General features: G+C 52.0%; 1 protein-coding gene across 5 annotated transcripts; it reads right to left on the bottom strand.

Annotated features, from left to right (window-relative positions):
* Window positions 1-423: 423 nt before the first annotated feature.
* xrcc1 (X-ray repair complementing defective repair in Chinese hamster cells 1) lies at window positions 424-24,544 on the bottom strand. Of its 5 annotated transcripts, none has more exons than XM_059961408.1 (17): window positions 23,923-24,544; window positions 22,834-22,943; window positions 16,809-16,916; window positions 16,484-16,642; window positions 12,084-12,164; window positions 11,387-11,498; window positions 10,908-11,056; window positions 10,469-10,592; window positions 9,875-10,106; window positions 7,417-7,533; window positions 7,017-7,104; window positions 6,004-6,124; window positions 3,454-3,511; window positions 3,004-3,128; window positions 2,465-2,555; window positions 1,269-1,344; window positions 424-909 (listed from the first exon to the last, which is right to left on the bottom strand). In XM_059961408.1, the coding sequence occupies exons 2-17, from the start codon at window positions 22,897-22,899 to the stop codon at window positions 796-798; spliced, it is 1,821 nt and encodes a 606-aa protein (XP_059817391.1). In that variant the 5' UTR covers window positions 22,900-22,943; window positions 23,923-24,544; the 3' UTR covers window positions 424-795. The 5 variants fall into 5 exon arrangements, with proteins under 5 accessions (XP_059817391.1, XP_059817389.1, XP_059817390.1 ...); XM_059961406.1 differs by having other exon boundaries at window positions 22,851-22,943; window positions 23,923-24,543; XM_059961407.1 differs by having other exon boundaries at window positions 9,875-10,103; window positions 22,851-22,943; window positions 23,923-24,543.
* Window position 24,545: the final 1 nt, after the last annotated feature.

The raw sequence follows: 24,545 nt of genomic DNA, 5'->3' as shown, positions 1-24,545 counted from the left end.
GTGTAAGGGCCAGATCTGGTCCAGCTGAGTTCCTGGTCAGTGAAGCTGTACTCACTCAGGGAAATGGGGAGTGCATCACACTCCTGACTTGTAGATGGGGGACAGGTAAAGTGGCAGATGTGGATTGCCTGGACTAACCCCACTCAGGGAAATGGGGAGTGCATGGACTGACTCCACCCAGGGTAGTGGGGGGTTGTCCTATCACACCCCTGCCCTGCTGATGGGGGAAAGACCTCGAGGTGTCAGGGGTGAGTGAAGCCCCAACCCTGATCCAGTTTAGGTCTCCCCCACTGCCCCAGGTTGTAGAGGTTGGGTGGACAGTGTGATGGGCACAGCACTGAACATTTTGTGGGAGACAGTGTGTGTGGGGTGAATGTTCCAGCCCATGTCTGGATAGCATCTGGGTCATAACAGCACTCGGTGTTTGTGAAATCCTAGTTTTATTGTCTGTATTTCAAAATAGAAGCAACAGAAGATGAGAACTGAATTCTGAGAAATCACAAAACAGGTCAGAAGTGGCACCAACGGAAACTCTTGTGCCCGAGGGAAAGGCAGGCGGGAGTGTGTCTGTCCTTGACACACTAAGGGGAAGGTGCAGAGAGCACTATAAAAAGGTACAAGAGAGGTCGGGACGATTGGGGAAGAACAAAGACCAAATTGCCCCCAAGCTTTCAGCATCAGACAGAAAGGTGGAGGCAGAAAGGGGGCACAGTGACAGATGGGGCAGCACGGGAGAGAGGAGTTCCTTGGGTTAAGGTGGACTCCACTCTCTCCCCCTGCAGATGGCTGGGTGGTCTAGATGCTGGGAACCACCACGTAAGGCTGGTGGGGGACCAGCTTCTGCTTCTCATTACAAGTGTACACCCAGCGGGGGCGGACGAAAGCCAGGTTCGAGTTCTCCATCAGAGCCTGGAGGAGGGAAAAATACGAGAGCATTGTCAGGCCTTGAGACATTTGGCCCACATACCCCACCCACCAAGGTCCCATCCACTGTAGCCTCGTCACGATTGAGGGAGGGCCACGTCATGGGAGGGGCAGCAAGGAGGGGTCACAGCAATGAGGGAGGGGTGATGAGGAGGGAGTGTTGCGCAATGAGAGGGTCGGCGAGGAGGAATCAAAGCACCCAGAGGAGGGGTGGTGAGAAGGGAAAACGGTAAGACCAGCTTCGATAAATCTGGCCCATATAACCACCACCCACTGAGCTGAGGCGGGAGCATCGTGCCATGGGAGGGTCAGCGAGGAAGGGACAATATGGGAGGGCCACTCACCTCATCAAATCGGTCATCCCAATCTTCAGCTGTGACCACAAAGTTAACACTCTCACTCATGTAGTCTTCCAGTGAGCTGCAGAGAGGGAGAGTTACACAACAGGTCAGCTTGTATGTACAGTAGAGGCAACAACCTCTCTCCCCATCTGCAAACAGAACTTGTCAGTGACACCAGCACACAGGCAGAATCCACACTTCTTCCTGTACCAGCAGTGCTGGGGTGGACAGCTTCAAGTTCCTGGTTTTGAACATCACCAGCAACTTGTTCCAGTCCAAGAAGGGGAAGTCTATCAAGGCATTAGCTAGGGTGAATGGTCAGTCTTCCTCTAATGAGGGGAGCCTGAAAGCTCCCTCGGGCCTCCTCTTCCTCAGGAGGTTGAAGAAATTCAGCACGTCTCTGTCAACCCTCATCGATTTATATCAATGCACCACAAGAAGCATCCTTTCTTGTTTCTGACCGCCAGAACCTGCAGAGTTATGGACACAGCTCAGCACACCATGGGAACCAGTGTCCCCTCCACGGACTCCGTCTGCACTTCCCACTACCTCAGTAAAACAGCCAGCATGATCAATGACCCCACAGACACCAGACATCTCTCCTCTCCCCTATTCATCCAGGCACAAGATACAAAAGCCTGAGAGCACATACCCACAGGGTCCAAGACCTGCTGCAATCAGATTATTGAATGGTCTCCTAGTACAGTAAGAAACTTGGCCAGACTGCCCACAGAAACACTGCAAATGCAGAAGTTTGATACTTTGTAAAGGAAACCACCTTTCTGCAGCATGGCACTCCCTCACCACTGCACCTCCCGCAGTGCAACACTCCCTCCCTGCATCACGTCGCTCCCTCACCACTGCACCTCCCGCAGTGCAACACTCCCTCCCTCACCACTGCACCTCCCGCAGTGCAACACTCCCTCCCTCACCACTGCACCTCCCGCAGTGCAACACTCCCTCCCTCACCACTGCACCTCCCGCAGTGCAACACTCCCTCCCTCACCACTGCACCTCCCGCAGTGCAACACTCCCTCCCTCACCACTGCACCTCCCGCAGTGCAACACTCCCTCCCTGCATCACGTCGCTCCCTCACCGCTGCATGGCTCTCTCTCTGCCACTCACTCCCTCCTCATCCCTGCAGCTTGCAACTCACTCCCCACTATCTCTCCCTCGACATCCCGCTGACCCTCCTCACCCATTGAAGGCAGTGATGTAACGAGTCAATAGGCGACGCTCATTGTTTGGAAACTCCCCGTACAGGAGGAAGTGCTTCCCCACGAAGAGATCTGTGGAAGACAAATGGTTTCAGTCACACACTCTCACTCTGTTCTACCTTCCACATGGGGAATGTGGTGCGTGGCTCCCCCGTCTCTCAGCCCGCTGACCGGGGAAGGGTGGCTTTTATACACAGAGATGGGGAGAGATTCATTCACTCAGAAGGTAATGGGGATCCCAGGGATGCAGGGATTCTCCCACCCAATCCCTGGAGGCTCAGTCTGAGAGGCTTCTGGATATCGAGAGGATGGACGGTTCTGGGGCGGGTGCAGGGATGTGGTGCTGGGGGACGAGATGGACTGGAAATATGTGCTTTGGAGAAGGGGACATTGAGTGACATAGAATGGGCATGTTGTTGGGGCCAGAGATGGGAGGGTTGAAAGGGGCAGAGGGCAGTCACAGAGATGGGAAGGGTTGGGGGGGTGGTCACAGAGACACAGTGGTGTCCCAGGTACAAACCAGGCAGCTCTGGAATGGGCAGGCTGATCTCCGGTGCTGTGTCCTCTACATCCGTGTTCTCATCGGTGGACGCCGCGTACGGATCGCTCTCCTCTTCTTGCTGTTTCTGGAGGTGATCCTGGACCCTGTGCAGGTGGGAGTCAAAGGTTAAACACATTGATCACCAAACACTCCAGCCCCCTATATCCCTGCCCACTTCTGTGGACCCTCCACGCTCTTCCCTCAATCATCCTCCTCCTCCTCCAATCCTGACCTCCCCACCATCTCTCTCCCATCAGTTCCCATCTCTTTGACCTTGAGGCATTCAGCTATCTAGGCCTCGAAATTCCCTCCCTCCCCTTTGTCCCTCGGACTGAGCTGTGGATGTCCTGGGATGGCAGGGTGGGATTTTCTCCAGTGGCACTGGGGAACTGCAGGACACGAGTGCACGCACTCGGATTCGAGACCCACCTTTTAATCTCATCTTCCGTGTCACAGCCAGAATCGTCATCAACCGTCCTCTGTGCTCCTGGAGTGAGAGAGAAAGGGGACACCAGTTAACCTGCTGCTTGCTGGGGGAGGAGGGGTGTCAAGGTCAACGGTTGGGGTCTCAAAGACGCTTAGCGTCCCCCTTCGTGTCAGGTTTGAAACCCACTCTGTGTCAGATTGGATTACAAGCACAAGTGCCAGGTATCACACATGGGGAGCCGAACCACGGCAGGAGTTTACTGTGAACAGTAGGGTTTCAGGGATGGAGGTCAGTGAGTCTGGGGCCGATGTCTGCAGACTGGGAGCTCGAAGGTGGCCTGTCATGCGTTTGGGGGTCCAGAGGCCGGCCCTGTGTGTTAGGTGCATGGTATTCGGCTGAACTTCATTGGACGTGCTATGTTAGCACCAGAAGCTTGGTGGCGCTACAAACTATGTTGGTGGTTAATACAATGCACATATTTCTCTGTTGGTTTCCATGTTCATGTGATTAACAAAGCTGATTCTGAGTCTTCAGTGTTGTAAAATAAAAGGATTGGGATACAAGTATGTAGTTCCCTGAGAGTGGTGGCACAGTTGCTGAAGAAGGCGTTTGGCACCTAATACAAGTCACGTTGCAGTTGTACAAGGCATTGGTGAAGCTGCACTTGGGAGTACTGTGTTCAGCTTTGGTCACCCTGCTGAAAGAAAGATGGCATTAAACTGAAGAGAGTGCAGAGCAGATTTACGAGAAGTTTTGAAACTTGAGGGACTGAGCTATGGAAAGAGGTTGGGGAGGTTGAAGCTTTGTTCAGTAGCGTGTAAGGCAAGGAAGAGGTATATAAAATGATGAAGAGCAGCATGACCATCACGTCCCAGAAACTGGTGGGAAACTGTTCACCTTGGATTCAACAACTCCCTCTGTAACTGGATTTCTCAACGCAAGGTTCACAGTCAGTCCCATTACAGTGAGCACTGCCGCTCCCCTTGGCTGCGAGCTCAGCCTGCGTCAGCTCAAACCATGTCATCAGGTTAGCGGATGACACAACAGCGGCTGGCCTCATAAACAATGACGAGTTGGAGCTCAGAGAGGAAGTGAAGTGGGCGGTGGTTGCTCCCAGAACCACCACCCGGAGAAGACCAAGCAAATGGTTAGGAAGGTGCAGATGAATCATGCCCCTCTGCTGATACACGGCTCCTCTGTAGAGAGAGCTCAGTGCATCAAGTTCCAGCTAGTTCACATCACGGATGACCATACCTGGTCCCTCAATATCACCTCTCTGAATAAGGTGGCACAGTACCTCCACTTCCTGAGGGAATTGAGGCAAGAGAGGCCACTCCCAACCCCCCCCCCCCCCGAATCTTAATTGAATTTTACAGGAGCACCATTGAGAGCGTCCTGACAAGCTGCATCTCCATCTGGTCTGGGAGCAGTCGAGCACCGGACCAGGAGACCCTACAAAGGACTCTGAGAACAGCCAAGAGGATCATAGGGGGTGTCCCTGTCATCCTTCAGGGACATTTATCAGGAGCGCTGCATACGCAGGGCCCTTAGTATTATTAAGGATCCCACCAACATCCTCTTTGACTTTCAACCATCAGCCAGGAGACTCCGATGCATAGAGAGGGGAACAGTGAGAATGGGAAGCAACTCTCTGCAGCGTCACATTCCAAGTGTTGGCAGTTAATCAGTCCTGTACACTACAGTATTTAATTTATGCACTTTACTTGTGTGTAATTCATTTGAGGATTTACTGTAATTCTTGTGTTATGTGTAATAGGTACTACTGTGTTTTACACCGAGCTGCAGAAACATCGTCTCGTTTGATGGCATACGTGCGTACAGTTAACCGACAATAAATGACTTCAATGTATAGTCTTTTCCCCAGCGCTGGGGCACGAAGAATTCAAGGACACAGGTTGAAAGAGAGGCGGGAGATTTAAAGGGGATTTGAGTGGCAGCTTCTTTACAATATTGAAAAGACAATTGGACAGATACCAGGATAGGAAAGTTTAGAGGTAGTTGACCAAACATAGAACCAGCTCAGGTCAACTCTGTCACCTTGGAAAACGGGTTCCTCGTTTCCATCTCACATCCTAATGGCACGTGGGGTGGAGTTTTTCACAAGCTACTGTAAATTGGCCACCTGATTGGGTGGGTGTGTGGGTGTGTGTGTGTGTGCGTGGGGGTGCGTGTGTGAGTGGGCGGTGTGTGGGTTGTGGGTGTGTGGGGGGAGTGTGTGTGTGGGGGGTGGGTTATGGGTGTGTGTGAGTGTACGCACGCACGTGGGAGGGGTTGGAAATGGAAATGGCTGATGGGAATCTGAGAATGTGAGTTTTGAAGAGAGACGGCTGGCTGGACGAGGAGGAGGAGCAGGCCTGGGTCAAGCTGAGGAGGAGAGAATGTGACTGGGGAGGAGAGAGGATCTGGGTAGAAGGGGAGAGCATGGGAGGAGAGGGGCAGAGTGGGAAGGGAGCGTCGGGCAATGAGCAGAGGAGGAGTCTGGCACCAGTGTCCCAGCGGGGGAGTTTTTCCTTCCACAAACACATCTGTACCTTCTGTTTCCTCATCTGTGGACCCTTCGTAGACCCGCTCTGGAGTGGCCATCCTTTCGCTTTGCCGGGAGGTGCTGGGAACAGCATCCTGCTGCTCGCTTTGGGTCTCCAGCTGAGGGGCCTGTGGGGGACAGAACTGTACACTCGTGGGACGTCCCACCCAGACCACCACCCATCCGACTGAAGGGAACCCTGGGCACTGGGAAATCACTCCTGAGTGACGGGGACGGCCCACCCAGACCACCACCCACCCGGCTGGAGGGAACCCTGGGCACTGGGAAATCACTCCTGAGTGACGGGGACGGCCCACCCAGACCACCACCCACCCGGCTGGAGGGAACCCTGGGCACTGGGAAATCACTCCTGAGTGACGGGGACGGCCCACCCAGACCACCACCCACCCGGCTGGAGGGAACCCTGGGCACTGGGAAATCACTCCTGAGTGACGGGGACGGCCCACCCAGACCACCACCCACCCGGCTGGAGGGAACCCTGGGCACTGGGAAATCACTCCTGAGTGACGGGGACGGCCCACCCAGACCACCACCCACCCGGCTGGAGGGAACCCTGGGCACTGGGAAATCACTCCTGAGTGACGGGGACGGCCCACCCAGACCACCACCCACCCGGCTGGAGGGAACCCTGGGCACTGGGAAATCACTCCTGAGTGACGGGGACGGCCCACCCAGACCACCACCCACCCGGCTGGAGGGAACCCTGGGCACTGGGAAATCACTCCTGAGTGACGGGGACGGCCCACCCAGACCACCACCCACCCGGCTGGAGGGAACCCTGGGCACTGGGAAATCACTCCTGAGTGACGGGGACGGCCCACCCAGACCACCACCCACCCGGCTGGAGGGAACCCTTGGCACTGGGAAATCAACCCTTGGCGACTGAGCATTTCATTGCCCATTTCTGACCCTGGAGGGGGGCTGTTCAGGTTCCTGTGCACACCTCCCCCCCCAAAACAGCCGTATGCTAAACCACTCCACGACGTCAATCTCTCCTACCTTCCCGTGAGCTGTCTGTGCCGGGGGCCTGGGCTCTTCATCCCCCTCATCTTCCTCGCTGCTCGAAGCAGGCCTGTCCAGCAGGTAACTGTCAAGGGTCAGGGACAGGCGTCAGTGTAGGTAGTGGAGTTACGGTAACTGGAGGTGAATGGGTTAGAGGGAGACTTGGGGCGGGCGAGGCAGCGAGGTGTGGGGGAGGGTGAAAGGAAAGGAGGGGGCACAGGCTGAGAAGGGGGTATGGGGGTGGTCTGTTGGAGAAGCTGCAGAGGCATGTAGGGGCCAAGGTAGAGAGATTAAAACTAAGTGGGGAGGTAAACTGAAAAAGAGAGGGGGGGGGGGCTGTGAGGTCTGAAGGGCAGAGGGCAGGTAGACCGGAGAAGAGGAGGGAAGATGTCTGCACCGTTTGTGAGAGAGCCGGCGTCTTCGCTTGTAACAGTCGAGAATCCAGTCCTTCCGCACCACGGTGCCGCCCAGTGCCTTCACTTGCGTGTACTTGGGTGTGTTGGCAAACGCACAGCTGTAACAGACAAGGGTGGGGTAAAAGAACACCCTTATGCAGCCATCCACGGGACCGCAGGCGCTGAGTGAAACATCTCCCTTCCCACAGCCCACTGACAAACTCATTCTATAGTGCCCATGGCATTATCTCGCAGTCCAGCAAGATTCCAGGAGATTGTGGAAGGGACAAACAGGATGTTGTGAGAACCCAGTAAACGTAGTAAACAGAGACATCAGAAAACAGCTGGGGTTGGGTCACTGTTGGGTAGAGATCAGTGTGGTTAACTGAAAGAATGAGAAAGGTCACTTTCAGGCTAGTCATAAAATGAAATTGCACCCTTCATCCATGCCATCAAAGGTGCCTATCCAAGTTACTCCCAGTTGTATGAGTTTGACCAACATTCTTCAAAACTTTTCCTATTCATACCCCATTATAAATGTACAGTGCCTAAAAGAAAACTGTTCAACCCCACAACTATTTTCACATTTCACTCTCTCATTTTCTAAATTTATCAAGTCGGATTTTTGAACTAATCTACAAAGCATGTAAAAAGAAAAGTTCCAAAACTTGTCAACAATTTACTAAAGTCTGAAAAACAAGGTTGTGAGGTTCATCCACTTTGTAACAACTATGCTAATTTCTGCAAGTGCAATGTATTACCTTACCAACTGACCCATTTGTTGATGCAGAAAATTGGAGGATTTACCTGAATGAATACCCCTCTCTCTGTAAGGTCCAACAGTATGGTAGGTTTTCAACAGAACAAACCAAAATGGGAATAAAAGAGCACTCAAGGTGAGTCAGTGAAGCACAAATCGGGGGAAGGGTACAAGACCACTTCAAAGGCACTGAACGTACCTCAGAGCTCAGTACAGTCCCCTTAAAAAGTGGAAAAATATGAAACCACAGCCCAGCCACACTGCCTAGTTCAGGCTGCCCCTCTAAACTTAGTAGCTGGAGAAGAATGGCATTTCTAACTCTAACAGTCACTCTGAGTGAGCTGTAACTGGCGATGAAGTTAATGGCTCCACTTCTCTAAAGCCTTGTGCAACAAGGGTATTTATGGAAAAGTGGCAAGGAAGAAGCCCCGGCTTAAAAAAGAGCATACCCTTGCCTGTGAAGACTTAGCAAAGCGTTGCTTAGAAAATATTGCAAAGATGCGGAAGAAGGTCTGGTGGTGGGAGGACACTGAAGTATGGTGGAGGTAGCATCATGCTACGGGGATGCTTTTAAATCCGGTCAAGATTGATGGGAAGATGAATACTGCTATAGAGAGATCCTGGATAAACACCTGCTGGACTGCCAGAAAGTGGGGAGGAAGTTCATCTTTCAGCAGGACAACAACACAGTACCAATGCAACCATGGAGTGGTTTCAAATGAAGGAAATTTATGTCCTTGAAAGGCCAGAGTCCTGACCGTAACCCAATTGAACATCTCTGGTAAGACCTCAAGCTGTCCATCGCTGCTCCCCAACTAACCTGGCACAACGTGAGCAAATTTGCAAGGAGGAACGTGCCAATCATGCTATACAATGCTAATACAGACTTATCCAAAACATTACTGGCTATAATAGTTGAGAGAGGTGGTTCAACTAAGTGCTGAGCAAAGAACGATGACTACATTTGAACTGCTGATAATTCAGTTTTTGAATCTTTAGTTACCGCTTTCCCTGTTTTTAGGGCCCTGCTATGAAATAAAAGAGTTGGTGATACACAAATAAAAATTCTCAGTTAAATGGATCAAAGTCCCTGGTTGTAATAGTCATTTATGTAAACAAAGCTGAACACTTTTATGAGGCACTGCATTTTAAGTGTTGTAATTGTACCCACCTCTACCACTCCCTCTGGCATCTCGTTCCATAATATCCAGCACCCTTTGTGTGGAAAACTTACCCCTCAGGTCCCCTTTAAATCTCCTCTTTCCCCTTAAACCTATGCCCTCTAGTTTTAGACTCCCCAACCCTACCCTGGAGGAGAGTCTGTGACCATCCACCTGATCTCTGCCCCTCATGATTTTATAAACTTTTATAAGGTCACCCATCAGGGAAAACAGTCCCACACTCTCCAGCCTCTCTTTATAATTCAAACTCTCCAGTCCTGGTAACATACTCATAAGTCTTTCCTGCAGCTTCTTGAGGTTAATGACATCCTTCCTATAACTGGACGTACACACAATACAAAAGCTCTGTCTCACTAACGTCTTGTACAGCTGTAATATGACATCCCAACTCCTGTAGTCAGTGCCCGGTCATCCACCTTCTTTGCCACCCTCTGTCACCACTTCTAAGGGAACCATGTACCTGTTTCCCTGTTGTATACACTCCCAGACCCCAGCTGTGGAATTGCTCTGTGCACTCACATCAGGTGCGTACACTCGGGGTCCCAGTCGCTCCGGTAACGAGCCCCCATCTCAAGCGCCTTGTCCCGCAGTTCCGAGCGGAAGGGGTTCTGGAAGCCGCTCAGGACCAGCACGGTGCCTCCCAAGATGGAGTGGAAGTCGGGCGTTGGGGCAGAGGGTGCTGACTGTTTCCCCTCTGCCCCCGCCTTCCTCTTCCCTAACGTCGGCTCTGTCTTTGGAGTAAGATGATCTACTGTGCATCAGAGAGCGGGGTGGTGTGGGGGGAGGTGGAAAAAAGGGCAAGGAGCAGGGGAGAGTGTGAGGGAGGGCAAGTGAAGTAGGAGGAGGAGGAAGTTGAAAAGAGGGTGGGAAGAAATAGTTACAACTTTGGATCACTCCAAACCTCATTACCCTCCACAACTCCCATTTCAGGAAGCCCCATGATGGCATATGCAAAGCAAGGTCCCACCGACAGAGATGTGAACTTCCCCAGTCACTGGGATTCCACTGGGCACCTCCCAACCTTTGTTAATGTGCCAGGGTATACTGGCAACACCATTTGCAGCAGGGGTATTGACCCACCTTCCCTGCTCCCCCTCACTTCTCCCTCCTCACCTCGGGGCCGTTTCGAAGCCGATGGCGATGGGGTGCCCTTCTTGCCTGAACCTTCCGGCGTCTCCTTCTCCTTCCTCCCTTGCTCCCTGGGGAACTGAAACTTCCTCTTGGTTGGCGCGGCATCCTGTGGTCACAGAGTCCAGCAAGGTGGGGAACGGGAGGAATTGTCAGCCGTCCGCTCCCCATCCTAACCCTTTATCCCTCCCCTCCATTCCCTAACTCTCCCCTCTCACCACCAACCCATTCACCCCCTCCATCCTTCCGCACCGCCCTTCCCCTTTCCTACCCTTCCCACGCCCCCAACTTGCCCCCTCCCCAGCACTCTCCCTCCCTCCACTGCCACTCTTTGCCTATAACCTGAATATCCCTCCCCATATTTTCCGGGACCTCACCGTCCCTGACTGATATCAGGAATCACTCACATAAGGAGCGCGCCTACCTTGGGGGTCAGATCCCGGAGGCTGGGCTGAACCAGTGGATTTTCATTGTCCCCCAGAAGGGCAGAGCCAGGGGAGGTGACCCCACTGGCCTGTAGAGTGGCTGCTGCGTAACTCGCCACTGGCCGTTCGCTCACTGACAGGGGAGACCCTGTGGGGTAAACAGAGTGGGTAACTACACCTGCCCCACACTGAGTGAGGGGAAGGGGAAGGCACTCCCCAACTCCCAGGCGGGCAGGGGAGGGACGTCCCAGGTTCCAGGCAGGAGGGGGAAGGGACATCCCAGCTCCCAGGTAGGCGCAGTGGGGAGGGGGCCATCCCAGCTCCCAGGCAGAATTGAATGTGTAAAGGCAATTTGTACGCCACGACACACATACAGAACGTGGTGGCAGGGGAAGGAATGTCCCAAGTCAGGAGTTGGGGGTGGTGCTTGGGGTAAATGAATGTGGAGATGGTCCCAGTCCTCCCTCTCCTGTCCCACCTGCAGTGGTGGTCGAGGGCCTGGTCACCCTGTTGAAGAAGAGGCTACCCGGCCGCAGGCTCTCAGTGCTCCCCTCCTCCTTCACCACAAACTGGCCGAGCTTGGTCACTTTCTGTGGAGAGAAACGAAATGAAAAACACGCTCCTTCAATTTTGTTCTCTGGAACCACACCCCTCCCGCTCCCTCTGGAGTAGGAAACAGCAAACAGCCTCTCCGGCAACGCAGGAGTTCCTGAGGACAGTTTCCTGGACACAACCATCAGAGGAGCAGAGTTAGTGTTATGCTTTGGAACATCAGGATGCAGTTTTGCACCTTGGATCTGGAGGAACGCTGTTTCGTCTAGCTGTATACAAGCATATGATGAAGGACAATTACACTTGAACTTAAACGAAGTATTTAAAACCATTAAGGATGTAGATAGGGTGAGAAGGGAAAGATTTAAAGAGAATCTGATAACAAGTTTTTCCACATGGAGGGTGGTGGGTGTTATGGAATAAGCTGCCAGAGGAAGTGGTAGAAGTGGGTACAATTACAAGATTTAAAAGACATTTGGATAGAAAAGTGGATTGGGGAATATGGTACAAATGTTGCCAAGTGGGTCTAGTTTAGGTAAGTAGGTTGGACAAGATGGGCGTAGAAGGGCCCCACCACTAACATAATGAACAATCTGCAACTTGCAGATGTGCAAGTCACTTACCGCAGTGTAGGAATTTGGGGTCTTCTCATCAGCTTCGGGAGTAGAGTGAAATTTGATGAACGACAGCCCATAGGGCAAATTCTACACCAGCATTTGAAGAGGTAAGGGATTGCGGAAAGAAGAAAAGAAAACTATATTAGAGAACAAAATCAACCTTCGTGGTCCAGTGAATCTCTCTGCTTGGTTTACAGGGAACTGCAGATCTTTCACCCCTCTCGATCCGTGTTATACAGGGACAGACAGAAACCTTTAACCCCTCTCGGTGTCTGTTATACAGGGACAGACAGAAACCTTTAACCCCTCTCGGTGTCTGTTATACAGGGACAGACAGAAACCTTTAACCCCTCTCGGTGTCTGTTATACAGGGACAGACAGAAACCTTTTACCCCTCTCGATCCGTGTTATACAGGGACAGACAGAAACCTTTAACCCCTCTCGGTGTCTGTTATACAGGGACAGACAGAAACCTTTCACCCCTCTCGGTGTCTGTTATACAGGGACAGACAGAAATCTTTCACCCCTCTCGATCCGTGTTATACAGGGACAGACAGAAACCTTTCACCCCTCTCGATGTCTGTTATACAGGGACAGACAGAAACCTTTCACCCCTCTCGATGTCTGTTATACAGGGACAGACAGAAACCTTTTACCCCTCTCGATCCGTGTTATACAGGGACAGACAGAAGCCTTTTACCCCTCTCGATGTCTGTTATACAGGGACAGACAGAAACCTTTTACCCCTCTCGATCCGTGTTATACAGGGACAGACAGAAACCTTTTACCCCTCTCGATCCGTGTTATACAGGGACAGACAGAAACCTTTAACCCCTCTCGGTGTCTGTTATACAGGGACAGACAGAAACCTTTTACCCCTCTCGATCCGTGTTATACAGGGACAGACAGAAGCCTTTCACCCCTCTCGATGTCTGTTATACAGGGACAGACAGAAACCTTTCACCCCTCTCGATGTCTGTTATACAGGGACAGACAGAAACCTTTAACCCCTCTCGGTGTCTGTTATACAGGGACAGACAGAAACCTTTAACCCCTCTCGATCCGTGTTATACAGGGACAGACGGAAACCTTTAACCCCTCTTGATCCGTGTTATACAGGGACAGACAGAAACCTTTCACCCCTCTCGATGTCTGTTATACAGGGACAGACAGAAACCTTTCACCCCTCTCGGTGTCTGTTATACAGGGACAGACAGAAACCTTTCACCCCTCTCGATGTCTGTTATACAGGGACAGACAGAAACCTTTCACCCCTCTCGATGTCTGTTATACAGAGACAGACGGAAACCTTTCACCCCTCTCGATCCGTGTTATACAGGGACAGACAGAAACCTTTAACCCCTCTCGATCCGTGTTATACAGGGACAGACGGAAACCTTTAACCCCTCTTGATCCGTGTTATACAGGGACAGACAGAAACCTTTCACCCCTCTCGGTGTCTGTTATACAGGGACAGACAGAAACCTTTTACCCCTCTCGATCCGTGTTATACAGGGACAGACAGAAACCTTTAACCCCTCTCGATCCGTGTTATACAGGGACAGACGGAAACCTTTAACCCCTCTCGGTGTCTGTTATACAGGGACAGACAGAAACCTTTCACCCCTCTCGATGTCTGTTATACAGGGACAGACAGAAACCTTTCACCCCTCTCGGTGTCTGTTATACAGGGACAGACAGAAACCTTTCACCCCTCTCGGTGTCTGTTATACAGGGACAGACAGAAACCTTTCACCCCTCTCGATGTCTGTTATACAGGGACAGACAGAAACCTTTCACCCCTCTCGATCCCTGTTATACAGGGACAGACAGAAACCTTTCACCCCTCTCGATGTCTGTTATACAGAGACAGACGGAAACCTTTGACACCCACCATGCCGCTGCACTATCCAACTCTGCCCCGTCCATATCTCTTAATCCAATTTGACACCAGCCCGACATATGACCATATGGCATAGGAGCAGAATTAGGCCATTCAGCCCATCTAGTCTGCTCCACTTTGCAATCAAGACTGATTTTTTCTTAATACCATTCTGCTCCCTTCTCCCTGTAGCCGTTAACCCCCTCACTAATCAAGAGCCAAACATACCCAATAATTTTGCCTCCAAAGAATTCAACAGACTCACCACCCTCTGGCTAAAGAAATTCACCCTCAACTCCCTTTGATAGGGACCTCCTTCTATTATGAGGCAGTGCTCCCTGGTCCTACACTCACTGACTAGGAAATATCCTCTCTACATCTACTCTATTTTTGGCCTTTCAATATTTGCTAGGGTTCAATGAGATCACTGCTCAACCCCTCCCCCAACGAAACGCCATCAAGTACAGGAGCCATCAGACGTGTCACATACATTAACCCATCCCTTCCCTGGATCATTCTTCTTAATATCATTTTCTCCAGTACTAGCTCATCTTCCCATAGATGCCGATCCAAGTTTCTCATATATTCAAAAACGCAGATGATCGGTGGCGAGAAACCCCAATCCCAAGGTTTCTACAAACCTGTAGAAATGCTTCCCAACTTCATTGCCAGAATCAAGGCCGAATCCAACCCTCCCTGGACTCCCCTACTCCCTCGCTCAGAAACACCGACAACATCCTCATAAACCCTCTGCAGGGTGAAACTGGGAGATCGAGCAGAGCGATAGACTAGAGCAAGAGGGACAGAATGGCCACACCATCTCCCAAGATAAATGGCTGGCAGCAGAGTGATCGTGGGATCTATCCATCGCTTCCTGAAAGTGGCTGCAGAGGTCGACGGGGCAGTAAAGGTGGTACATGGCACGCTTGAGGCACTGGATCAGGAACAACACACACAAAACGCAGGAGGAACTCAGCACAATGGAAAGGAATAAACAGTTGATGTTTCGGGCTGAGACCCAGCACTTTGTGTGTGTTGCTCTGGATTTGCAGCATCTGCTGTCTCTGTGTCAGGAAGTTATTTGGCTGCTTTATAAAGCTCTGGTTCGGCTGCATTTGGAGTATTGCATTCAGTTCTGGTCACCCATTACAGAAAGAATGTGGGGCTTTGGAGAGGGAGCAGAAGAGGCTGCTGTATCCATTTGCAACCCAAAGAATGTCTCATTTCCATCACAACAGGTGCCCAGGATGCTGTCCCGATTAGAGTGAGCTATGAGGAGAGGAGAAACCATCTCAAATCTTCAAACTTGGAGCTACAGGGGCTGAGGGGGGGGAACCTGAATGACGTTTATAAAATTATAAGCACGTAAATGGTCAGAATCTTTTCAGACAGAGAGGCGTCTAATAAAATCTAGAGGGCATGGATACAAGATGAGAGGGGGTAAGTTTGAAGATGATGTGTGGGACAAGTTTTTGTTTTAAACACACAAGTAGTGCCTGGAGTAAGAAGCTGCAGATTAGTGAAGCCAGTGGACTACATTAAGGACACGCCTGTCACCATCGGAAGTATTTACACAATCTACAAAGATCCCCACCATCCAGCCCATTCTAGTGGGCACAGCACCCACTGGCCAGGATGTACAGAAGCCTGAAGTCCCACACTACCATATCCCACATAGGTAGACAGAGTCATAAAGGGTGTTAGGCACACTGGCCTTTACAGATCAAATTACTGAATGCAGGAGTAGGGATGTTATGCTCAGGTTGTTACTGAGGCCTACTTTGGAGTATTGTGTGCAGTTCTGGTTACCTAACTATAGGAAAGATAAGACTGAAAGTGTACAGGGAAAATCTACAAGGATGTTATAAAGACCCGATTTTAAGAAAAACTCAAATAGGTTAGGATTTAATTCCCTGGAATATAGGAGATTTAATACAGGTACACAAAATTCTGAGGAGTATAGATAGGGCTAATGCAAGCAGGCTTTTTTTCACTGAGGTTGGGTGAGATTAGAACACAAGCCCATAGGTTGAGTGTGAAAGGTAAAGTACATGAGGGGAATCTTCTTCACTTGGAGGGTGATGAGAGAGTGGAGCAAGCTGCCAGACACATGGTGGATGCAGGCTCAATTTCAATATTTAAAAGAAATTTGGAGAGGTGCACGGATAGGAGAAGTGTGGAGGGCTACAGACCGGGTGCAGGAAAATGGGACCCGGCAGATTAATAACTTGGTATGGTCGAGATGGGCCGAAAGGCCTGTTCTTGTGTTGTAGTGCACCTTGACCAGGTTCAGGAACGGCTTCTTCCCTTCTCTAACTCAGCACAGTAACACTAAAATCAGAATCATTAGGACCTCATTTTGCAATATAATTGACCTTTTCTGTTGTAAAAATTAAGCACTTATACGTTGAAGCTTTTCTTGTGAACAGTCTCTGATGCTGCTGCAAATAGGTTTTTTAATGCACGTCTGTCCACGTGGACATTTAAACTCCACGGTGATTTTGTTCTCTAAGCCCCCGCTCACCTTGTTGTAGGGTTGAGTACAGACCACTTTGACACGGTCCCATTTTTTCCCCAGGACACCTTTGGCCAACTTGTCAGGCCCAAACATCCGGACACGGTTCAGGTTGGTACCGCTGCGACTCTCCGTGGGAGACATGAAGAAGGAGGAGACCAGGATCACCTGGGAGAGAGGAGACCATTAAAACAGATGTAGGAGCAGAATTAGGCCACTCGGGCCAGAGAATCTGCTCCCACTCAACCCCATTCTCTTGTCTTCTCCATCCATCTTCGGTGCCCCGACCTGTCAACCTTCTCTTTTAATTTGACACCATGTCTTGGGTGCTCACCTCAAAGTCCTGCTCACAGGCTGATGTTGAATTGCCCACCAACACTTCCACGAAAGCAGACCCCTCATTGCCGATATCAATGCTGTGAATCAATTCTGCCTTCTCAAACTGCAAGGACAAAAAGGGCACCATTTTTACAGCTGTTTGACATGATTCACCAGAGACCAGCCCTCAGGGAATTGCGAGGCACTCGATCGCAAGTCCGTACAGAGGATTGCAATGATCTCTGAGGGGATCATTGGCACGTGTCTCACACCCATCAGAAGCACTATGTCGGCAGGACCCTCCCTTCCGTCCCACAATCTCGTTGACCTCCTATAGCATTAGGACAAGGACAGTTAGGATGGGAAACAGCTTTTCCTGGACTCCTGCCACAACCCAGGTTTCGTCAGTTATGAAGCACAATAGCATCACAATTTTCACTTTTTAAACTTGTATCATAAATGTTTATACTAAACATTAATCTTCTGGAAAATGTTTTATTTGTGGTAACGTTACTTCATGTGGTGTGTGTGGGTTATATGTAGTGTTGTGCAACTTGGTCCAGAGGAACGTTGTCTCATTTGTCAGTATTTGCGCGCACAGTTGAATGACAATAACCGAACTTGAACTTGAGAATCAGTGTTGGGGAGTGTGTCAAGTTGTCACTTTTTATTGTCATTTTGACCACAACTGCTGGTACAGGACACAATGAAAATGAGACGTTTTTCAGGACCATGGTGCTAAATAAAACAGTACAAAAACTAGACTGAACTACGTGAAAACAACACAGAAAAAAAAACACTAGACTACAGACCTACCCAGGACTGCATAAAGTGCACAAAATAGTGCAGGCATTACAATAAATAATAAACAAGACAATAGGCACAGTGGAGGGCAGTAAGTTGGTGTCAGTCCAGACTCTGGGTATTGAGGAGTCTGATAGCTCTGATAAACTGTTACATAGTCTGGTTGTGAGAGCCCGAATGCTTCGGTGTCTTTTCCCAGACGGCAGGAGGGAGAAAAGTTTGTATGAGGGGTGCGTGGGGTCCTTCATAATGCTATGTAAAGGGGGTTTCTTCTTTTTTCTTTGTTACTGTTGGTAAAGGGTTTCTTTGTTTTGTGAAAAGCAGGAATGTTTCTTTGTTGTGAGAGAGTGCTGGAAGCTTGTTTGTTAAAATTTACTGATAACGAGAATGGTATTCCTTTGTAAACCAAATGGGGATTAATGTTCTTTCTTCTGAGTCTGTAAACTTTTGTTGACGGGCTTTTGGGCAGATCGGCGCGAGGGGGTCGAGAGAGAGGACGCAATGCTGTAAACTGGGCGAGGATCAGACCCCAAGTGGGGGTCCGAGGCCGGGAGGTACTCCGAGGAGGGGGGGGATGAAGCTAGATGTGCTTGGTTGACCACTCAGAGGGTCCTGAGCTGCGAGTCGAGGAGTTCGGAGGGGATCGAATGGTGGCCAGCAGACTTCAATAATTGAGCTCCAACGGTTGTGCACGAAGTGGTTTGGACTTTGATAAGTTTGGCGCCTTTTCTTTATTTTTTCTCTTTATATATACTGTATCGTTATTAATCACTTAGTTATAGTAACCTTTATAAATTGTACTCATTTAATCGCATATGGTGTACTGTCTGTTTTTGGGCGAGGCGGGGACATCACACAGCATCCACACCAGCTGATTACCCAGTTTGGCGGGGCTGAAGGCTGCTCCCTCTAGACGAGTACGAGCTGAGCGAGCCTGAGGCGACCCAGGGGGTTACAGCTGTTTGCTTTGCAGATGCAGCGTGTAATGTAAATGTCTGTAATGGCGGGAAGAGAGACCCCGATGATCTTCTCAGCTGACCTCACTATCCGCTGCAGGGTCTTGTGATCCGAGATGGTGCAATTTCCGAACCAGACAGTGATGCAGCTGCTCAGGATGCTCTCAGTACAACCCCTGTAGAATGTGATGAGGATGGGGGGTGGGGGGAGATGGACTTTCCTCAGCCTTTGCAGAAAGTAGAGACGCTGCTGGGCTTTCTTTGCTATGGAGCTGGTGTTGAGGGACCAGGTGAGATTCTCCACCAGGTGAACACCAAGAAAGTTGGTGCTCTTTACGATCTCTACCGAGGAGCCATCAAATTTCAGCAGGCAGTGGTCGCTCCGTGCCCTCCTTAAGTCAACAACCATCTCTGTTGTTTTGTTCACATTCAGAGACAGGTTGTTGGCTCTGCACCAGTCTGTTAGCTACTGCACTTCCTCTCTGTAAGCTGACTCGTCATTCTTGCTGATGAGACCCACCACGGTCGTGTCATCGGTGAACTTGACGATGTGGTTCGAGCTGTGTGTTGCAGCACAGTCGTGGGTCAGCAGAGTGAACAGCAGTGGACTGAGCACACAGCCCTGGGGAGCCCCCGTGCTCAGTGTGATGGTGTTGGAGATGCTGGCTCTGATCCGGACTGACTGAGATCTCCCAGTCAGGATGTCTAGGATCCAGTTGCAGAGGGAGGTGTTCAGGCCCAGTAGGCTCAGCTTTCTAATCAGTTTCTGAGGGATGATGGTGTTGAATACTGAACTAAAGTCTGTGAACAGCATTCGAACGTATGTGTCTTTTTTGTCCAGTTGGGTTAGGGCCAGGTGGAGGGTGGTGGCAATGGCGTTCTGTTCAGTGGTTGGGACGGTACGCAAACTGCAGGGGGTCCAGTGAGGGGGGCAGCAGGGTCTTGATATGCCTCATGACCAGCCTCTCGAAACACTGCATGATGATGGATGTGAGTGCAATGGGACGGTAGTCATTGAGGAAAGACACTGAAGATTTCTGCACAGGGATGATGGTGGCAGCCTTGAAGCACTTTGGAATGGTGGCGCTGCTCAGGGAGATGTTGAAAATGTCAGTCAGAACATCTGCTAGCTGGTCTGCACATCCTCTGAACACTCTACCAGGAATGTTGTTTGGTCCAGCAGCCTTCCGTGGGTTGACCCTGCACAGGGTTCTTCTCACATCGGCCACGGTGAGACACAGCACCTAGTCATTTGCAGGAGGGATGGATTCCTTGCCGCCACGTCATTTTCTGCCTCAAACTAAACGTAGAGGTTATTCAGCGCATCTGGGAGGGAGGCATCACCCGCACAGCAGGTGATGTTGTCCTGTAGTCCAGGAGTCACCAACCTTTTTTGTACCACGGATCAGTCTAATATTGCCAATATTCTTGCGGACCAGCTGGGGGAGGGGGGCTGGGTGTTAATTGTCACTGGAATATAGGTGATAAGTCAACTATGTCACTTATAAGTGGCTAATACACTCAATTTTGTTTCTAAAAGGGTTTATTTAACAAACTTAATATTAAACACACAGCGTATATTTTCCTTGCGTGAATATAGTGATAAGTCAATTATAGCTCACTTATAAGTCAGTAGAATCATAACATTTTAGGTAACGTTTGGCTATTAAACACACAGCGTATATTTTCCTCGTATGAACATATAAAACCATTGCAACACACCAGTGAGAGGACAAGGTAAGGGCCGGAGGTCCCCGTGCCGGGGCCGCGGCAGTCGCAGTCCAGAGAGAGCGACCGACTGAGGATTGCAACCCCCCCCCCCCCCCCCCCGTAGGTAGGTAGGATCTATCAGCCGACAAAAGATTGTCTCGAGGGATGACTTTCAATAGATCGCAGCAAGGTAGCTGCTCTGCTACCTACGAAACCCTGAGCCCGAATTAGGTCGTCTGTGAATATTTTATCACCGGGTTCCCCATGAATACTTGGTGTGCTAAACAGGTTTAGAGGTGGCGCCCATCTGTCCACGCTCCAGGCCAGGAGCAACGGCACTTCTCGCCGGCCGGTTACCCGAGGCCAACCAGAGACGCCTGACGCGAGGGTGTCACTGTGTTTAAGCGACTGATGACCTCACGTGCGTTCAACAGTAGGCGTTGACAAAGAATGAGGAAAGGTGCAGCTGGCTCATATTGTTTCGTATCACCAAATCGTATCATTTCCTCGCAGCCCGGTGGTTGGGGTCCACTGCTTTAGTTGGTGATGTCCTGAATGCTCTTCCACATGTCGCCACTGTCCTGGAAGCCGATGTGGATTAGTGGGTGTGTGCACGCTTTGCCCCTCTGATGGCCTGGAACAGCTTGGCTCTTGCTGTTGTTAAAGCTGCCTTGTCAACTGCTCTGAAGGCGGAGTCGCGGGACCTCAGCAGCGCACGCACCTCCGTGGTCATCCATGGCTTCTGGTTGGCGCCTATAGTGATGGTCTTGGACAGAGTAACATCATCGATGCACTTGCTGATGTAGCTGGTCACCGATGCTGTGTACTCCTCTCAGTTGGCAGAGTCGCCATTGGTTGCAGCCTCCCTGAACACGTGCCAGTCAGTGTGCTCACAGCACAGAGATTGGGGGGGGGAGAGAGAGAGAGAGAACCCTCCCCCGACGATGTCACCCACTCTCTGGCATCAGGATGAGAGGAAAGGTTGGTGCTGGGGACCGAAGGGCAGTGGCTACGGCAGTGAAGGAGGTTCTCAGTGGCGGGCTGTTGATAATATTCAAATTCCACTCGATGTCCACTCCTTTGCTGGGAGGGAAAGAGGTGGTGAATTCCCTGGCTGATCCAGTGATCTTTGCAATTGTTAGGATGATGCCAGCCTGAGTCTCCCCTTTGCCACCTCCTCCTCCTCCTGGCTACCCACCCTGTTCTGGTCCGCTGTGCTACACCAACTCACCACGTAAACTTTGTACTGACGATGTGGGACAGTCCTGGGGGGAAGCTGTGGGCAGTCAGTTGCCGACTGCTCATCAAGTGGGAGCCTATGCTCTGGGTACGTGGTTGGAAAATCCCCCCTTTCCCTGTCCAGTTCCAGTCTCCATATCCCTGGGTCAGACCCACACCGGGAGCACCGTGCACAGTTCCATTCTCCGTGTCCCTGGGTCAGACCCACACCGGGAGCACCGTGCACAGTTCCACTCTCTGTATACCTGGGTCAGACCCACACCGGGAGCACCGTGCACAGTTCCAGTCTCCGTGTCCCTGGGTCAGACCCACACCGGGAACACCGTGCACAGTTCCAGTCTCCATCTCCCTGGGTCAGACCCACACCGGGAGCACCACGCACAGTTCCAGTCTCCGTATCCCTGGGTCAGACCCACACCGGGAGCACCGCGCACAGTTCCAGTCTCCGTATCCGTGGGTCAGACCCACACCGGGAGTACCGTGCACAGTTCCAGTTTCCGTGTCCCTGGTCAAACCCACACCGGGAGCACCGTGCACAGTTCCAGTCTCCGTGTCCCTGGTCAAACCCACACCGGGAGCACCGTGCACAGTTCCAGTCTCCGTGTCCCTGGTCAAACCCACACCGGGAGCACCGTGCACAGTTCCAGTCTCCATGTCCCTGGTCAAACCCACACCGGGAGCACCGTGTACAGTTCCAGTCTCCGTGTCCCTGGGTCAGACCCACACCGGGAGCACCGCGCACAGTTCCTGTTTCCGTATCCCTGGGTCAGACCCACACCGGGAGCACCGCGCACAGTTCCAGTCTCCGTATCCGTGGGTCAGACCCACACCGGGAGCACCGTGCGCAGTTCCTGTTTCCGTATCCCTGGGTCAGACCCACACCGGGAGCACCGTGCACAGTTCCAGTCTCCGTATCCCTGGGTCAGACCCACACCGGGAGCACCGTGCACAGTTCAAGTCTCCGTACCCCTGTGTCAGACCCACACCGGGAGCACCGTGCACAGTTCCAGTCTCCGTCTCCCTGGGTCAGACTCACACCGGGAGCACCGTGCACAGTTCCAGTCTCCGTGTCCCTGGGTCAGACCCACACCAGGAACACCGTGCACAGTTCCAGTCTCCGTCTCCCTGGGTCAGACTCACACTGGGAGCACCGTGCACAGTTCAAGTCTCCGTACCCCTGTGTCAGACCCACACCGGGAGCACCGAGCACAGTTCCAGTCTCCGTATCCCTCGGTCAGACCCACACCGGGAGCACCGTGCGCAGTTCCAGTCTCTGTATCCCTGGGTCAGACCACAACAAGACCATGGTGCGAAGGGAAGACCATATCTCACCTCTAGCACAGACGTACCTGGAGGATGACTGAGTTCTGCTTCTCTCCACAGTTGCTGCAACGCCATTTTCGGTATGTATCCGCAAGGAGCAGATTCTCAGCCTTATGGGTCTGGGGTGCAATAAAACATCCATCACAACAGGATCAGTGCTCTGTCCAACCCCAGCATTCAGTCTGACCTGCAGTCTCATTCACTCCCCCCAGCTCTGTGCCGCACCCCCCCCCAGCCCCTCCATCCTTTGCTGTCTCTGTGAACCCCTCCCCTTCAGGGTGCATTGCTGAGAGTACGTCCCTTTGCCAGAGAGGGTCCGTGGGATCCCGTCCGAGGAGAGAGAGGGTCCGTGGGATCCCGTCCGAGGAGAAATCGGATCCTAATACTCCTCTTGCAATCTCTCACCTCCACGCCTCACTGCAACAGCCCACCCGATCTCGCCAGACACGCCCCCACAGTCCACTCTCCTGGTCAGCTGCTCCCTCTTCTCCGCCGTGCACCAGGATGTGGATGTGGGAGAAAACCAGCTTCCCTCCAGAGTCCACAGCTGAGTCTCACCCCGGCCTCACCACCCACCGACACCATGGTGTGTCACCAACATTGTTCATGCCGACCCACTGCCTCAAGATGCCCCCAAACCGTGCCGACCCACTGCCTCAAGATGCCCCCAAACCGTGCCGACCCACTGCCTCAAGATGCCCCCAAACCGTGCCGACACACTGCCTCAAGATGCCCCCAAACCGTGCCGACACACTGCCTCAAGATGCCCCCAAACCGTGCCGACCCACTGCCTCAAGATGCCCCCAAACCGTGCCGACCCTCTGCCAGGAGATGCCCCCAAACCGTGCCGACCCTCTGCCAGGAGATGCCCCCAAACCGTGCCGACCCACTGCCTCAAGATGCCCCCAAACCGTGCCGACCCTCTGCCAGGAGATGCCCCCAAACCGTGCCGACCCTCTGCCTCAAGATGCCCCCAAACCGTGCCGACCCTCTGCCTCAAGATGCCCCCAAACCGTGCCGACCCTCTGCCAGGAGATGCCCCCAAACCGTGCCGACCCTCTGCCCCCCGGACAAGTGCCAGGTGGGCCGCCCTCTCACCGGGTCCTCGCTGCTGCAGGACACCACATGCTGAAGCCTGATCTCTGGCATTTTGCGGACGGGTTGAGGGGTCAGTCTGGGCACCGAAGTTGGAAAGGAGAGTGCAGCCGAGGTGGGGGTTCTGCTCCTGGATTGCCTCCCCTGAGAAACGGGCCGGGCTGTTTACAGCGCCATGTCTCCCGCCCGGCCGCTTCCTCTTCCGGAGCGGAAAGGAAACGTTACCCCGCACAAATCCAGCCTTTCGTGCGGGTTGGACAACGTCAATGTCTGTCAGCTTTTGAACGGAGGTCATGTGGGCGGGGCTTGAGCAGGCCAGGGGCGGCCATGTTTGATACTGGCACCCGCAGAGAGGCGGGCGAGGGGGCAAATCAATGGTTTGGATCGGGGGCACCGGTATCGTTGGATTGGTAGGGGCAACTATGGTGGTGGAACAGAAGGCAAGATTAGGGTTGTTTGTTGGGGTGTTTTGAGAGGGAAAGCCACCAATTTGCTCACCTCGACCGTGAACGACGGGAGCGGTGGGGGCTGTTGGATCTTGCTGTGCTAAACTGAACACTATCCAACAGGGATCACTGGGAGTGCAATATCACCTCACAGTGTAAAACCGGCCCATTCCTCCCCTC

Source organism: Hypanus sabinus, unplaced genomic scaffold (assembly GCF_030144855.1).
Source record: "Hypanus sabinus isolate sHypSab1 unplaced genomic scaffold, sHypSab1.hap1 scaffold_450, whole genome shotgun sequence".
In the NCBI taxonomy this organism is placed as follows: Eukaryota; Metazoa; Chordata; class Chondrichthyes; order Myliobatiformes; family Dasyatidae; genus Hypanus; species Hypanus sabinus.
Note: the sequence above shows the minus strand (reverse complement) of the source record. Positions and strands in the feature narration are given on the sequence as shown.

What these genes read in the sequence shown, in the direction of transcription:
- xrcc1 (XM_059961406.1), bottom strand. Translation starts at nt 23,973, where the DNA reads ATGCCAGAGATCAGGCTTCAGCATGTGGTGTCCTGCAGCAGCGAGGAC. An exon ending in GGCTTCGAAACGGCCCCGAG is followed by an intron (nt 10,107 to 10,468) that starts GTGAGGAGGGAG and finishes TCTGATGCACAG; the next exon opens with TAGATCATCTTACTCCAAAG. An exon ending in CCCGAGTGTACGCACCTGAT is followed by an intron (nt 7,534 to 9,874) that starts GTGAGTGCACAG and finishes TGTCTGTTACAG; the next exon opens with CTGTGCGTTTGCCAACACAC.